We start from the raw sequence: 17416 nt of genomic DNA on the forward strand, positions 1-17416 counted from the left end.
AAAGAATAAGGAGAAGGCAATAGAACACGGTAGCACTGGGGGAAATGAAAACCAGAGCGTGACAGGAAGGGACAGAATGTATAAACATAAAATGATTCAGAAAGTGGGGTAAAAGCAGGAAAAAAGGGTAAATTTTTTTTTTTTATAAAGCTCTTTATCTGAATGCACGCAGCATTTGTAACAAAATAGATGAGCTGACGGCACAAATAGGTACATAGTAACATAGCAAATAGGTGCAGGAGAAGGCCATTCAGCCCTTTGAGCCTGCACCACCATTCAATAAGATCATGGCTGATCATTCACCTCAGTACCCCTTTCCTGCTTTCTCTCCATACCCCTTGATCCCTTTAGCCGCAAGGGCCATATCTAACTCCCTCTTGAATATATCCAATGAACTGGCATCAACGACTCTCTGCGGTAGGGAATTCCACAGGTTAACCATTCTCTGAGTGAAGAAGTTTTTCCTCCTCTCAGTCCTAGATGGCTTACCCCTTATCCTTAGACTGTGTCCTCTGGTTCTAGACTTTCCCAACATTGGGAACATTCTTCCTGCATCTAACCTGTCCAGTCCTTTCTGAATGTTATATGTTTATGAGATCCCCTCTCATCCTTCTAAACTCCAGTGAATACAGGCCCAGTTGATCCAGTCTTTCCTCATATTTTAGTCCTGCTATCCCAGGAATCAGTCTGGTGAACCTTCGCTGCACTCTCAATAGCAAGAACGTCCTTCCTCAGATTAGGAGACCAAAACTGAACACAATATTCCATGTGAGGCCTCACCAAGGCCCTGTACAACTGCATTAAGACCTCCCTGCTCCTATACTCAAATGCCCTAGCTATGAAGGCCAACAGGCCACTTGCCTTCTTGACCTCCTGCTGTACCTGCATGCCAATTTTCAATGACTGATGTACCATGACATCCAAGTCTCGTTGCACCTCTCCTTTTCCTAATCTGCCACCATTCAGATACTATTCTGCCTTTATGTTTTTGCCACCAAAGTGGATAACCTCACATTTATCCACATTATACTGCATCTGCCATGCATTTGCCCATTCACCTAACCTGTCCAAGTCACCCTGCAACCTCTTAGCATCCTCCTCACAGCTCACACCACCACCCAGCTTAGTGTCATCTGCAAACCTGGAGATATTACACTCAATTCCTTCATCTAAATCATTGATGTATATTGTAAATAGCTGGGGTCCCAGCACTGAACCCTGCAGCATCCCACTAGTCACTGCCTGCCATTCTGAGAAGGACCTGTTTATCCCAACTCTGCTTCCTGTCTGCTAACCAGTTCTCTATCCATGTCAACACATTACTCCCAATACCATGTACTTTAATTTTGCACATCAATCTCTTGTGTGGGACCTTGTCAAAAGCTTTTTGAAAGTCCAAATACAACACATCCACTGGTTCTCCCTTGTCCACTCTACTAGTTACATCCTCAAAATATTCTAGAAGATTTGTCAAGCAGGATTTCCCTTTCATAAATCCATGCTGACTTGGACCGATCCTGTCACTGCTTTCTAAATGCGCTGCTATTTCATCTTTAATAATTGATTCCAACATTTTCCCCACGACTGATGTCAGGCTAACCGGTCTATAATTATCCATTTTCTCTCTCCCTCCTTTTGTAAAAAGTGGTGTTACATTAGCTATCCTCCAGTCCATAGGAACTGATCCAGAGTCAATAGACTGTTGGAAAATGATCACCAATTACTATTTCTAGGGCCACTTCCTTAAGTACTCTCTGGGGTGGAGACTATCAGGCCCTGGGGATTTATCGGCCTTCAATCCCATCAATTTTCCGAACACAATTTCCTGACTAATAAGAATTTCCTTCAGTTCCTCCTCCTCGCTAAACCCTCGGTCCACAAGTATTTCTGGAAGGTTATGTGTCTTCCTTCGTTCAATTGGTCTGCCATTTCTTTGTTCCCCATTATAAATTCACCTGATTCTGACTGCAAGGGACCTACAATTGTGTTCACTAATCTTTTCATCTTCACATACTCTATTTTTCCCCTCCTAATTAAACCTTTGTCCTCCTCTTCTGTATTACAAAATTCTCCCAGTCCTCAGGTTTGCTGCTTTTTCTGGCCAATTTATGCCTCTTCCTTGGATTTAACACTATCCTTAATTTCCCTGGTTAGCCACGGTTGAGCCACCTTCCCCGTTTTATTTTTACTCCAGACAGGGATGTACAATTGTTGATCTTTAAATGTGATCTTTAAATGTTTGCCATTGCCTATCCACCGTCAACCCTTTAAGTATCAATCACCAGTCTATTCTAGCCAATTCACGCCTCATTCCATCAGAGTTACCTTTCCTTAAGTTCAGGACCCTAGTCTCTGAATTAACTGTGTCACTCTCCATCTTAATAAAGAATTCTACCATATTATGGTCACTCTTCCCCAAGGGGCCTCGCACAACAAGATTGCTAATTAGTCCTTTCTCATTATACATCACCCAGTCTAGGATGGCCAGCCCTCCAGTTGGTTCCTCGACATATTGGTCTAGAAAACCATCCCTAATACACTCCAGGAAATCCTCCTCCACTGTATTGCTAACAGTTTGGTTCGCCCAATCTATATGTCGATAAAAGTCACCTATGATAACTGCTGTGCCTTTATTGCACGCATCCCTAATTTCTTGTTTGATGCTGTCCCCAACCTCACTACTACTGTTTGGTGGTCTGTACACAATTCCCACTAGCATTTTCTGCCCTTTGTTATTCTGCAGCTCTACCCATATAGATTCCACATCATCGAAGCTAATGTCCTTCCTTACTATTGCGTTAATTTCCTCTTTACCCCCACCTCCTTTTCCTTTCTGTCTATCCTTCCTGAATGTTGAATACTCCTGGATGTTGAGTTCTCAGCCTTGGTCACCCTGGAGCCATGTCTCCGTGATGCCAATTATATCATATTCGTTAATTGCTGCCTGTGCAATTAATTCGTCCACCTTATTACGAATACTCCTCGCAGTGAGGCACAGAACCTTCAGGCTTGCCTTTTTAACACACCTTGTCCCTTTAGAATTTTGCTATAATGTGGCCCTTTTTGATTTTTGCCTTGGGTTTCTCTGTCCTCCACTTTTACTTTTCTTCTTTCTATCTTTTGCTTCTTCCCCCATTTTACTTCCCTCTGTCTCCCTGCAATAGGTTCCCATCCCCCTGCCATATTAGTTTAACCCCTCCCCAACAGCAGTAGCAAACACTCCCCCCAGGACATTGGTTCCAGTCCTGCCCAGGTGCAGACCATCCGGTTTGTACTGGTCCCACCTCCCCCAGAACCGGTTCCAATGTCTCAGGAATTTGAATCCCTCCCTGCTACACCACTCCTCAAGCCATGTATTCATCTTAGCTATCCCACCATTCCTACTCTGACTAGCACGTGGCACTGGTAGCAATGCTGAGATTACTACCTTTGATTTAACTCCTAGCTCCCTAATCTCAGCTTGTAAGTCCTATCCCGCTTTTTACGTATATCGTTGGTACTTTATGCACCACGACAACTGGCAGTTCACCCTCCCCCTCCAGAATACGCTGCAGCCGCTCCGAGACATCCTTGACCCTTGCACCAAGGAGGCAACATATCATCCTGGAGTCTCTATTAAGGCCGCAGAAATACCTATCTATTCCCCTTACAATAGAATCCCCTATCACTATAGCTCTCCCACTCTTTTTCCTGCCCTGCTGTGCAGCAGAGCTACCCATGGTGCCATGAACCTGGCTGCTGCTGCCTTCCCCTGATGAGTCATCTCCCCCAACAGTACCCAAAATGGTGTATCTGTTTTGGAGGGAGGTAATCGCAGGGGATCCCTGCACTACCTTCCTTCCACTGCTCTTCCTGATGGTCACCCATTCCCTATCTGCGTGAGTAACCTTTACCTGCAATGTGACCAACTCACTAAACGTGCTATTCACGACATCCTCAGCATTGCGGATGCTCCAGAGTGAATCCATGCGCAGCTCCAGTGCCGCAATGCGGTCTGTCAGGAGCTTCAGCAGGATACACTTCCTGCACATGTAGTCGGCAGGGACACTGGAAACGTTCCTGTCTTCCCACATAGCACAGGAGGAGCATGACATGGGTCTGGGTTCTCCTGCCATGACTTAACCTTTAAATTACTTAATTTGACAACAATGCCAAAAGGTTTCTTACTGCTAAGAACAAGAAAGAAAGAAAAAGAAAAGAAAACTACTCAATCAGCCAATCACTTACCCTCTTGGCTGTGACGTCACCCTTCGATTACTTTTTACTCCTCTCTTACTTTTGACCCCGCTGCCGCTGCTTCCCTCACAGGTCCGCCCGCTCCCGCTCCCGCTCCCGACTAGCTCGGTCTGAGCCTCGAGCCTCGGACTTTCTTGCCGCGCTCCGCTGCCGCCGCTTCCCTCACAGGTCTGCCTGCTCCCGACTAGCTCGGTCTGGGCCTCGATCCTCGGGCTTTATTGCCGTGCTCCGCTGCCGCCGCTTCTCTCAGAGGTCCACCCACTCAATACTAGCAGAGAAACCTTATCCTCTGTCTGTAGACCCTACAGACCCTCTGTGCTGGGTATGGCCTCCTGCAAGCTGCACCTCTCAGCTGATCCCCCCTCTCATGTGGAGATGCAAGTCCGTGAACAGCAGGCTGCTGCTGGTGCTGGTCATCTTGGTCCTCATCTGAGGTCCAATCTAACACAGCGTAAGCAGCACCCGTGCTGATTTGATATATCAGAACTCCAAAATGCAGATCACCTCCAAAGTGTAGATGAAACCTCAAAAGAGTGTTTAGTAACCTCTCAGTGCAAGTACTGTGAATAAACCCTTTCACACAGGCAGGTAAGAAAGTAGCTGAGAGTACTGAGCACTTATTGGCATTTGTCCTGATCATGGTTTCAGACCCCTCAATTGCTGGTGTTCTCGCCTTACTTTCACCAACGAGTTCCAGGAAACCTGGGAACCCATGGACCCAAAGTTAATGTGCAAAACCCATGTCAATATCGCTTTAATTGTGTGATTAACATATGTCAATTAACAAATCTACCTGTCCCGCAGGGGTTGCGTGCACACAGCCCAATACGCTGCAGTGAAATGCAGAGGTCGGCGGGTTGGAACCGGCTTCCTGACGCGCTCGCATTTTTGACAGATTTAAACCCCCACCCGCACCCAAACTCACATGCTCCTCCAGGTTAAAACTCCCCCCACAGTCTCTGCCACAATTTATTGCCAAATGGACAAGTTTAAAGCATCACAGAGCTTGAGCATTACCACCGGGTGAGGCAGTTTTCACACATAAACAGATTGATTGCCAAAAGTGCTTGAGCCCTAGCACCTGATGAGATGAAATACATCACTGAATTGGTAACCAGGCAATTTTCACAGACAAAAAAAAACTTGTAAAAAATGCTCAACACATTGATTGCCAAAAATGGCTTTAGTGAGACAGTATAACAATTAAACAAATAAATCCAGACGTCTACATTTCATTTAAATGTTTTATGCATTTAATAGTTCTTAATTTAAAAAGGGACAGCTATCATTGGAAAAGATTGAAAAAGAATTTATGCCTGGCGATTTTATTCTCTTAAATGTTTTATTCTTTTATCACCTTTGGCGGCCGTGCCTTCAACTGTCAAGGCCCTAAGCTCTGGAATTCTCTCTCCAAATCTCTTCTTTCTTGATGAAGCTGTTTAAAACCTACTGCTTTGACTAAGCATTTCGTCATCTGGCCTAATGTCTTTGGCTCAGCGCGATCTTTGTCTGATAACACTCCTGTGAAGCGCCATGAGACATTTTACTATATTAAATGTGCTATATAAATGCAAGTTGTTGTTGGTATTCACTGAAGTGGACTTCACTGTACTTGCAAATACAAGTTGCTATTTTTATAGCCTTCTTGTTAATTAAAAAAGTCTCCAACTTAACTGTTGTTACAAACTTGCAGTCAAATGCCAGTATTGCCAATACTTACATTACATAGGGCTCCATAGCGCAATAGAGAGAGAAGCGAGTGTACGTGGCTCTCACTGGTAAAGTACAACCGAGTACGAACATGTCGCTCTGGAGACAACACTCCTCTTGAGTATCTGGAAAAAACAGGTGTAAAATTGCAATATAATTATTTAATATATTTAAAACAGTACAGTATAAAATGGATTTTAAGCTGTTCATGTAAGAAAATTATACACGTATCAGATGCTAGTTCTTTGACATTTTTTGAATCAAACATTTTGCCTACCCTGGTTGTTTCCTCAGTATGGCCCCTATATTTACTCCCTCAAATCCAAGGGTCATAGACTTGAGCGTACCTGGTGCACAACTGGTTTAGTCATCCAACATCAGATCTCTTTGAACTACATCGAACACTCTCCTCTGCCAAAATGGTTCACTATTCCAGGATCATTCAGGAAAGCAAAGATAACCTCTGGCTTCCTTTCTCCACTACCAACCACCTTCTTAAGCCCCTCTAACTCTATCCCCCTTCCCAGTCACAGCTAACAATGTACAAACATGGTCTTCTTTGTCACTAAGATTGAGATCATCTGTTCAGCTGTCTATGCCTTGTAACCCCTCTTCCCCTTGCCCACCAAGCCAAACCTCCCAAGAATCCCCACTGCCCTAGCTCCCTAAACCCATGTCTTTCTCTAGTTTCTCCATCTCCCCTCATGCCCACTCCAAAGCTCATCGTACCCAGGAGATCTACTTCTTGCTCCCTTAAACGCCATTCCCACTAAAATGCTGACCACCCAACTTGCCTTCCTGGCCTCCATGCTAATTAACATTATAAATGATTCCCTCTCCTCAGGTACTTGTTTTAAAACTGCTGTCATCACTCTTCTCCTCAAAAAACTCACCCTCGACTACTCAGTTCTTGTAAACCACCGCCCAAGCTCCATCCTCTTTTTTCCTCTCCAAAACCCTTGAAATGTGTTGAATGTTGCATCCCAAATCTATGCCCATTATTCCCACTAAATGTTTGAATCTCTTAAATTAGGTTTCCTTCCTTGCCACTGAAATAGCCCTAATCAAAATCACAAATGACATCCTTTATGATTGTGACCCTGTTGCAATATATCCCTCCCCGTCCTTCTAACATTTGACATAGTCAATGACACCATTCTCCTTCAATGCATCCGCTCCGATGTCCGCCTCAGTGGGACTGCCTCGCTTATACCACTCTCATCTATCCAATCATAGCAGGGCATGTCCAGCAATGCCTTCTCTTCCAGCCCCCACGTTATTATCTCTGGAGTCCCCCAAGAATCTATCCTTGGGCCCTCTCTGCCTTCTCATCTACATGGTGCCCCTTGGCAACATCATTGGAAGACGTGGGGTCAGATTCCACATGTATGTTGATGACAGTAAGCTCTATCGGCTTTTGTGTTGTCAGACAGCTTGTTTGACATTCAGTCCTGGAAGAGCCAAAATTTTCTCTAGTTAAACATTAGGAAGCCCATTGCCATCATCGGTCCCACCACAAACTCTGTACACTTACTACCAATTCCATCCCATCCCCGTCACTGTCTCAAGTTGACCCCGAGCCAAGCTTCTGACCCCATATCCTCTCCATCAAAAAGACTACCAACCTCTACCTCTGTAGCATTGCCCCTCAGCCCATCTACCGTCAAAACCCTCATGTCTTTGTCACCTCTAGATTTGACTATTTTCATGTTCCCTGGCCAGCCTTCCATCCTCCACGAACTTCAGCTCATCCAAATTTCTCCTGCCCATATCATATCCCGCACCAAGTCCCATTTCTCATCACCCCTGTCCAACATTGGCTACACGTTGCTCAAAACCTCAAATTTAAAATTTTCATCCTTGTGTTTAAATCTCTTCATGGCCTTGCCCCTCCCTGTCCCTGTAAACTTCTCCAGCCCTACAACTCTCTCTGCGTACTCTGCGTTCCTCCAACTCTGGCTTATTGTGCATAGTCCACTCACTTCAGCTTAACATTGGCAGCCATGCCTTTATCTGTGTACCAGTGTTCCAAATCTGTAAGCTTTTTCATTTCCTTTTCCTCCTTTAAAACCTTCCTAAAAATTCACCTCTGACCAAGCTTTTAGACACCATGCCTAATGGCCCAGATTTTGTAGCACCCCTCTGAAACATGCATAACTATACGCGGAAAAGCAAAATACTGCGGATGATAGAAATCTGAAATAAAAACAGAAAATGCTGGAGATACTCAGCAGGTCAGACAGCATCTGTGGAGAGAGAAACAGAGTTAATGTTTCAGGTTGATGACCTTTCATCAGAACTGGAAAAAGTTAGAGATGTAATGGGTTTTAACCAAGTGCAGGGGCAGGACAAGGGGGAGGGGAGGAAAGAACAAAAGGGAAGGTCAACCACCTGGGTTTTGGAGCTTGAGCAGCAGCTGGTGTCACTGCGGTGCACCCGTGAGACTGAATGCTACGTGGACAGCACATTTCAAGAGGTGGCCACCCTGTAGCGTAAGAGTGCAAAGGCTGACAGAGAATGGGTGACCACCAGACAGACAAGGAGCACCAGACAGGTAGTGTAGGAGTTCCTGGAGTGCATCTCACTCTCTAACCGGTATTCTGGTACAGGCCATAATCTTCCAATCCTCCTCAAATACTGGGGTGGTGACAGAGGACTGGAGAATTGCAAATGCTACAACCTTGTTCAAAAAAGGGTGCAACGATAAACCCAACAACTACAGGATAGTCAGTTCAACCTCGGTAGTGGGGAAGCTTTTAGATATGATAATCCGTAACAAAATTATGTCACTTGGACAAGTGTGGATTAATTAAGGAACGCCAGCACGGATTTGTTAAAGGCAAATCGTGTTTAACTAACTTGACTGAGATTTTGATGAGGTAACAGAGAAGGTTGATGAGGGCAATGCGGTTGATGTGGTGTACATGGACTTCCAAAAGGCATTTGATAAAGTGCCACATAATTGGCTTGCCAGCAAAGTTGAAGCCCATGGAATAAAAGGGACAGTGGCAGCATGGATACAAAATTGTTTAAGTGACAGAAAACAGAGTAGTGGTGAATGGTTGTTTTTTGGACAGGAGGAAGGTATACAGTGGTGTTCCCCAGGGGGCGGTACTAGGACCGCTGCTTTTCTTGATATGTATTAATGACTTAGATTTGGGCATACCGGGCACAATTTCAATATTTATAGATGACAAAACTTGGAAGTATAGTGAACAGTGAGGAGAATAGTGATAGACTTCAAGAAAACATGGACAGGCTGGTGGAATGGGCAGACGAAATTTAATGCAGAAAAGTGCGAAGTGATACATTTTGGTAGGAAGAACGAGGAGAGGCAATATGAACACGTGGCTTTGCACTATCATACCTTTTGTCATTTAATATCTCCTGCCTTCCACCTTATAGCAAACCTTCCCTTTTGTTCTTTTTTCCCTTCCACTTTTCCCTGCCCCTGCACTTGCTTAAAATCAGTTACATCTCTAAATTTTTCCAGTTCTGACGAAAGGTCGTCGACCTGAAACATTAACTCTGTTTCTCTCTCCACAGATTCTGCCAAATTCATTGGGGCCGAAATTCAGGTCCGCAGAAAGCTGGCGCACCGATGATTTTTAGAGTGGGACTTACCCTGGGAGCTCCGATGCGACATTTTTTTTCAAATTCCCACAGGAAATGACTCGTAATGGGGGCGGGCCATAGACTTAAAGCCAGGCTGAAAATCGGTCGGACAGGAACTCTGCTGCCGTCAATCAGTGGTGGAGTTGTGGTGACATTACAGTGTTAAAGGGGAGAAATGTTGTTATTTTAAATCTTTGGCCACTGGGCTAGCAGGGAGGATTTCGGCTGGGCCAGCGGCCTGGCACCCAAGAGGGGGGTGCCAGGCTGCCCGTTGGTGGCCCAGCCGAACACAGGGGCAATATTTTGCCGGTCAATTGGGAAGTCGGCCGGCAAAAATGCTTACATTGCGGCCGCGGCAGTCGACCTTCTCTTTTAAGGGCCGCCCTCACTCTGCAGAGGGTGCAACCGCAGAAAAACCTGTCGGTGGCACCGTGCGGCGGGGGATCGATGAATAGAGCTGAATATTGGAAGGCAAGTATTCTTGTGTAATAAAATTGGCGGTGCAACCCCTGATGACTCGCTTTCGGCGGTCATCAGAATCAGGCGGGATCGTGTCTAGCCGCAAAATCCCCGACCTGAATTTCGGTCAGGTCGACCAGTTGACCCCAAAGCGGCGGCTTAATCGATTTTTAAGAATGGCTGCCGCAAATGGGCATTAACAGGTCTCTTTGAGACCCTGAATTTCGGCCCCATTAAGTTTGCAGACTTGTTGAAATAGGTGTAACTGGGAACTGGCACAGACTCGATCGGCTGAAAGGCCTCCTTCTGTGCTGTAACCATTCTAGGATTCTATAACAACGTATTGACAGTTAAACAACTGTTCTGGCCCTGAAAAACTAATTTTATATTTGTGGAATGTCAAATTTCTCCATAATGATAAAAATTACCAGATTTAAAAAAAAAATTATTTCTTAAAAGGTTTGTTCATGATATTTCAGCTTGTACCTTAAGCCCATGTACATGCCTCAATCTTTATTTTGTTCTCTAATATTTTTTAAAAGTGCAGATAATCAGTGCTTTTCATTTCCTAGTTTGCTCTCTGAGAATTCTTCAATGTGATTGGCTGCTTGAAGAGCATGATGACATCATGCCTGCTCTTCGGTGGAGTTCCCCTTTTGACAGTGCTACAATCAATTTCACGTCGAGGAAGCTAAAGTTCTCACCACAGAGATCGTGAGATCTCTGTGGGCAGCTTTCTTTGAGGTCAGCGGTGATCGCTGTCGCTTTGCCATTGACTGCAAATCATGGGCCAATATATCCTTCTTTGGCTTAGTGTTGATTTTTGTCGATGGATAAAATTAACTTTCCTGGCTATATCCATTAAGAAAGGGGACATTTCAAATGTAAGTTATTTGCTGCCCTCAACCCAGTGATAGTGGTTGATGGTACTGGAGGCAGGATAGTGATAGGGAAAGGAAATTGGCTCTAAAGTAGAAGGAAAAGCGTTAGAATAAAAGTGGTATTCTCCCAGGGATCAAAGCCCTAGCTTTTCAGTCAATCCCAATTTCTCTTAAATGAGGGAATATTCTCTTTTAAGATTAAGAAAAAGATCGCTCCCTTCTGTATCCAAATAAACAATGAGTTACAAAGAACTGTGACCCCAGCATCTTTGTTCACTTGGACAAAAATTTTAATTAATCCAACAGTTATGTGAGCAGTGTATTAACAAAGTAAAACAAGGTGATGATTTTCTTAAAAGACAGTTTGTGCACTTCAAGTGGCAGTGTTGCAGATTATTACATTTATACAGACTTGGACAGAATTTCAAAATGGAGAAATTACGGTTATTCAAAGTCTTACGCATTTAGAAAATGAATTACTGTAAATAAACTCTTACAGTGGATGGAGTTTGTTAACAGTATCATCATCCTGAGTTCTTTGCAAGTCAGAACGAATTTTCCTTATCAAAGGAGTACAATAGCCTTTGGCAATATCCAGCTTCTCTGCCTTGGTGATGCCATATTCCTAAAAAAATGAAATTAATCAATAAAATGAAAAAATGTGTAAATCTTTTAAAACGGGTTGACAACTGCTAATTCATTGTATTATTCAATTTGTTCATTAACTCTTTAAAATATAATTAGTATTTGTTCAATTTGTGCCACAATTAGAAGAAAATTGAATTAAGATTGCCAAACCACACCCGGCAATGTATATTTCAGAAAACTGAGAATTAACTAGATAGTCATGGCCGTGCCAACTTGAAAGGTATCGCACACACATCATTTGGGAATGCCCATATCCCGAGCGGAGAAAGATGTGAGGGTGTTGCCCCTTTAAGCTTTTTTAAAATTAGTAAGTCCTGAGCTTTTTTGTTTGCATTGGGGTGGCACACAAATTACTTTCCCTTTCTCCACTGTATTTAAAAGGATTGTCTCACCCGACTTCTTCTCATCAAGAAAAGTGAAAAGCAAAGAATGTAATCTCTGTAACTGTAGTAACAACTTCAATGAACAAGTTCATTTATGTAACAACCCATCACATCCTCAGGACATTCCAAATCACTTCATATCCAATCAATTATTCTGAGTGTAGTCAGTTATGGAGACAAACACAGTAGCCAACTTACACGCAGCAAGATCCCACAAAAAGTGGATGGCCAATGGGAGGGGAAAGCAGCAAAAGTAGAAAGTAAAAGGGAAAAACAGTAGTTATCACATCCTCCTCATACAGGAACAAAAGAGGCCAAATTAGGTTCCGTAAAATGTTATTCATTACCTGAGGTATGACAATGTCAGCCAATGACTTTGATAACTTGTACAGTTCCATTGTGTTGTCCAGTTTTAGGGAACTGTTGTGTTGAACATCATATTTTATGCAATCATAGATATCAGGAATTTTGCTGATATCATAACGCCCATTCTTCATTTTAACGTCCTTTTCTAATTTAGCCCACCTTCGCAGCATCAATTCAAGTGATTCACTATGGTAAAGCTGAATATCTGTGTATATACAAAGGCGGCATTTATTCCTCAGTAGATGGTTTTAATTAAGATTTTAAAAATGTTTCAGATTAAAAAAATTACTCACTAGGGAATCTATTGGATTAACACAAGAGCATAAATAATTTAAAAAAGATCTAGCTCTGAGCCTCCAGCAAAGTTACATAACATAAGAAATAGGAGAAGTAGGCCATAAGGCCCCTCAAGCCTGCTCCGCCATTCAATAAGATCATGGCTGATCTGATCATGGACTCAGCTCCATTTCCCTGCCCGCTCCCTATAACCCCTTATCGTTTAAGAAACGATCTATTTCTGTCTTAAATTTATTTAATGTCACAGCTTCCACAGCTCTCTGAGACAAAACCCTCAGAAGAAATTTCTCCTCATCTTAGTTCTAAATGGGCAGCCCCTTATTCTAAGATTATGCCCTCTAGTTCTAGTCTCCCCCACCAGTGGAAACATCCTCCCTGCATCCACCTTGTCAAGCCCCCTCATAATTTGAATGGAAGATTTAAATGAAATATATTTAAATAGACTTTTGACAGTGTAGTGTATGGTATGGTAGTGAGCCAAACAGACATTGAAATGTCTGAGGTTGATCCCTGGGCCACTGAGATGAAAGATCACCAGGGGTTCCATTTCTAATCCTTATCCAGTATTCCAAACAAGTAGATATGCAGACGTTGGATGAGGACACGATTTGACTCAGCTGTGAGGCTGCCCCATGGTCTAACAACCTGGCAGCAACATACAGATGAATGATTATTTGGGTCAATGATGGAGGTACATATTCAGCAACAGGACTGTAAAACCCAAGTTTACTGTCATCTGGTCAATGCTTTTGTTTGACCTCATTTTCCAAACTTAATTATTTTAAAAAAACAAGAAACCTAGGTGAATGCAGGACACGAAATTTGAAAAGAATAGGACATAATAATGTTATCATTTTCTCATAGTCTTTACATCCATGGTAAGATCCTACATTATAGGCTTGATCCTTCACTTAAGATTCTCAAAAGTTAATTTTGATGTGACTAATTGGTGTACATAGTTACATAGGATTTACAGCACATAAACAGGCTACTTGGCCCAACTGATCTATGCTGGCATTTACGACAAGCCTCCTGCCACCCCTGTTCATTTAACCCCATCAGCATATTCTGCTCCTTTCTCTCTCATGTGCTTATCTAGCCTCCCCTTAAATGCATCTATACTATTCACCTTACTTACTCAATGTGGTAGCACATTACACATTCTTACCACTCTTTGTATAAAGAAACTCCTTCTGAATTCCCTATTGGATTTATTAATGACTATCTTATATTTATGACCTCTAGTTTTGGACTCCACCACAAGTGGAAACATTTTTTTATGTCTACCCTTTCATTATCATTCAAGAGAGAAAAAGCCCCAGCCCGTTCAGCCTTTCCTGATAAGTATATCCTCTCAGTTCTGGTATCATCCTTGTGAATCTTTTTTGCACCTTCACCAAAGCCTCTATATCCTTTTTATAATACGAAGACCAGATCTGTGCAGAGTACTTTCAAGCATGATCTAACCAAGGTTAACATAACTTCTCTGCTTTTCAATTCGATCCCTCTAGCTTTCTGAAAATTCAAATGCATTACATCCACTGATTTCCCTTATCTACCCTTCTAGTTACAACCTTAAAAAAATCTTAACAGAGGGATCTGGGATCCTTGTGCATGAAACACAAAAAGTTCGTATGCAGGGTCAACTCCCTCATCTCTGGAATCAACCCAGTGAACCTTCTCTGAAGAGTCTCCAATGTAAGTATATCCTTCTTTAAATACGGAGGCCAAAACTGTACGCAGTACTCTAGGTGTGGCCTCACCAATACCCTGTACAGTTGTAGCAGGACTTCTCTGCTTTTATACTCTATCCGCCTTGCAATAAAGGCCAGCATTCCATTTGCCTTCCTGATTACTTGTTGTACCTGCATACTAACTTTTTGTGTTTCATGCACAAGGACACTTTGCAATTTTTCTCCATTTAAATTATAATTTGCTTTTCCATTTGTTCTGCCAAATTGGATAACCTCATATTTTCCCACATTATACTCCATCTGCCAATTTTTACCCACTCACTTAGCCTGGCTATATCCCTTTGCAGATTTTGTGTACCCTCCTCACTATTTGCTTTCCCACCCATCTTTGTATCATCAGCAAACTTGGCTACATTACACTTGGTCCCTTCATCCAAGTCATTAATAGATTGTAAATAGTTGAGGCCCCAGCACCGATCCCTGCGGCACCCCACTAGTCACTGTTTGCCAACCGGAAAATGACCCATTTATCCCGACTCTTTGTTTTCTGTTAGTTAGGCAATCCTCTATCCATGCTAATATATTACCCCCAACCCTGTGAGCTTTTATCTTGTGCAGTAACCTTTTATGCGACACCTTATTAAATGCCTTCTGGAAATCCAAATACACATCCACTGGTTTCCCCCTTAATACCTGTTCGTTACATCCTCAAAGAACTCCAGCAAATTTGTCAAACATGATTTCCCCTTCATAAAACCATGCTGACTCTGCTTGATTGAATTATGCTTTTCCAAATGTCCTGCTACTGTTTCCTTAATAATGGACTCCAGCATTTTCCCAATGACAGATGTTAGGCTAACTGATCTATAATTTCCTGCTTTTTGTCTGCTTCCTTTTTTAAATAGGAATGTTACATTTGCGGTTTTCTAATCCGCCATTATCTTATTAAATGGCGCAGCAGGCTCGAGGGACCAGGTGGCCTAATCCTGCTCCTATTTCTTATGTTCTTATAATAGATTCCAGCATTTTCCCTACTACTGATGTCAGGCTAACTGGTCAAAAGTTCCGTGTTTTTTCTCTCCCTCCTTTCTTGAATAGCAGGGTTACATTTGGTACCTTCCAATCCGCAGGGACCATTCTAGAATCTAGGGAATTCTGGAAGATCAAAACCAATGCATCCACTATCTCTTTAGCTACCTATTTTAAAACCCTAGAATGTAGGCCATCAGGATGAGGGGATTTGTCGCCTTTCATCCCATTAATTTCTCCCGTACTATTTCATTACTGGAGCCTTGGTTCCCCACTATTTCCGGAATCTTATTTGGGTCTTCTGCCGCGAAGACAGATACAAAGTATTTAATGTTTCTGCCATTTCTTTATTTCCCCATTATGTTTTCTTCTGTCTCTGTCTGTAAGGGACCCACGTTGGAACATTATAAGCCTCTTCCATTAATCTAATACTATCTTTAACTTCTCTTCTTACCCATAGTTAAGACTGTTTCTCCCGTGGGGTTTTTAATTCCTTTACGTTTTGTATCCATTCTTCTACTGGCCCTCTGACTCCACATGTTCTGACCTTAGTCATGAGAAATTTCTCATTTCCTCATTGGATTTACCTCATCAAAAGACTGCAATACTGTCTACTCTTCGCTACTTCTTCAAAGTATTCAATAAGATTGGTCAAGCATGACCTGTCCTTTTGAAATCCGTGCTGACTACTCTTTATTATATTTTTGATTTCTGGAGGTTTTTCAATTACACATTTGAGTAAAGATTTCATTATCTTTCCAACCATTGACATTGAGCTAACTGGTTTATAGTTCCCTGGACTTCTTCCATTTCCCTTTTAAAATATAGGAACAATATTAGCTGTCCACCAATCCTTTTGCCTACTCCCTATAAAAATATAATATATATTTATAAATAAATAAAAATAATATATAAATAAAAAATAATGACGCTGCTATCTCTTCTCGAACTTCTTTTATTATGCATGGATGCAATACACCTGGGCCAGGGGTTTTATCCTTTCTAAGTTGATTAGTTCATCAATTATCTCCCCCTTTTCTATATTACATATTTTTATATCTTTTTTGATCTATTCTTCTAATGTCTAGCACCCCTTGTTAGTCTCTCTGATAAATTACGGCAAAGTATCTATTCAATATTTCTGCCACTTTGCTGTCATTACATGCGAGTTTATCTTGTGCATCCTTTAGTGGCCCGGTCAATACCCTGATAACATAGAATATACAGCACAGAAACAGGCCAATCAGTCCAACTATTCTATGCTTGTGTTTATACTCCATACAAATCTACTCCCATTCCATCTGCCTCATTTCAGCCTTTCAGCATATCTTTCTATTCCCTTTTCTCTCATGTACTCATCTACTTTCCTTTTGAAAGCATCTAAACTATTTACCTCAACCACTTCCTGTGGTAGCGAGTTCCACATTCTAACCACTCTCGGAGTAAAAAAAACTTCTCCTTATTTCCCTATTGGATTTATTCGTAACTATCTTGTATTTATGGCCCCTAAGTCTGGATTTTGCCACAAGTGGAAACATTCTCTCCACATCTACCTGTCCAACCCACTTGTAACAACAACTTGTATTTATATAGCGCCTTTAACAAAGTAAAATGTCCCAAGTTTGGTATCATATTACAGAAGTATTATGAGAAAAAAAAATTAAATATAATTTTAATTCTAAGTCTTCTCTTTTCTAAATAAAAAGGCCCTAACCTTTTCCGATAGCTGTAATCTCTCAGTTCTGATACCATCCTTGTGAATCTTTTTGCACTTTCTCCACTGCTTCTATGTCCTTTTTATAGTATGGAGCCAGAACTGTGCACAGTACTCTGAGCGCAGCCTGACCAGGGTCCTATACAAGTTTAACATAACTTGACTACTGTTCAAAATCTATACCCTCTGAATAAATCCCAGTACTTGGTTGGCATTGTTTTGCTGACCTGTGATGTTTCTTTTAATGATTTGTTCACCTGTATCCCAAGATCCATTTGCTCTTCTACCCCATTCAGTATTTTATTTTTTTAAACTGTAGGTAATGTTTCTATTTTTCCAATTAAAGTGCATCACCTCACATTTATCTATGTTAACAAGATTATT

General features: G+C 42.1%; 1 protein-coding gene across 10 annotated transcripts in view; it reads right to left on the reverse strand.

Annotated features, from left to right (window-relative positions):
- Nucleotides 1-17416, reverse strand: part of ppip5k2 (diphosphoinositol pentakisphosphate kinase 2) — a 247870-nt gene that overhangs the window by 121441 nt on the left and 109013 nt on the right. For all 10 annotated transcript variants that reach the window (XM_070884183.1, XM_070884175.1, XM_070884197.1 and 7 more), the window contains 3 exons: nucleotides 12280-12503; nucleotides 11399-11526; nucleotides 5957-6071 (listed from right to left, as the gene is read on the reverse strand). In XM_070884183.1, the coding sequence (XP_070740284.1) occupies nucleotides 5957-6071; nucleotides 11399-11526; nucleotides 12280-12503 (467 nt within the window). The remainder of the gene's footprint in view (nucleotides 1-5956; nucleotides 6072-11398; nucleotides 11527-12279; nucleotides 12504-17416) is intronic.

The sequence above is a fragment of the Pristiophorus japonicus genome, chromosome 1 (assembly GCF_044704955.1).
Source record: "Pristiophorus japonicus isolate sPriJap1 chromosome 1, sPriJap1.hap1, whole genome shotgun sequence".
Lineage (NCBI taxonomy): Eukaryota > Metazoa > Chordata > Chondrichthyes > Pristiophoridae > Pristiophorus > Pristiophorus japonicus.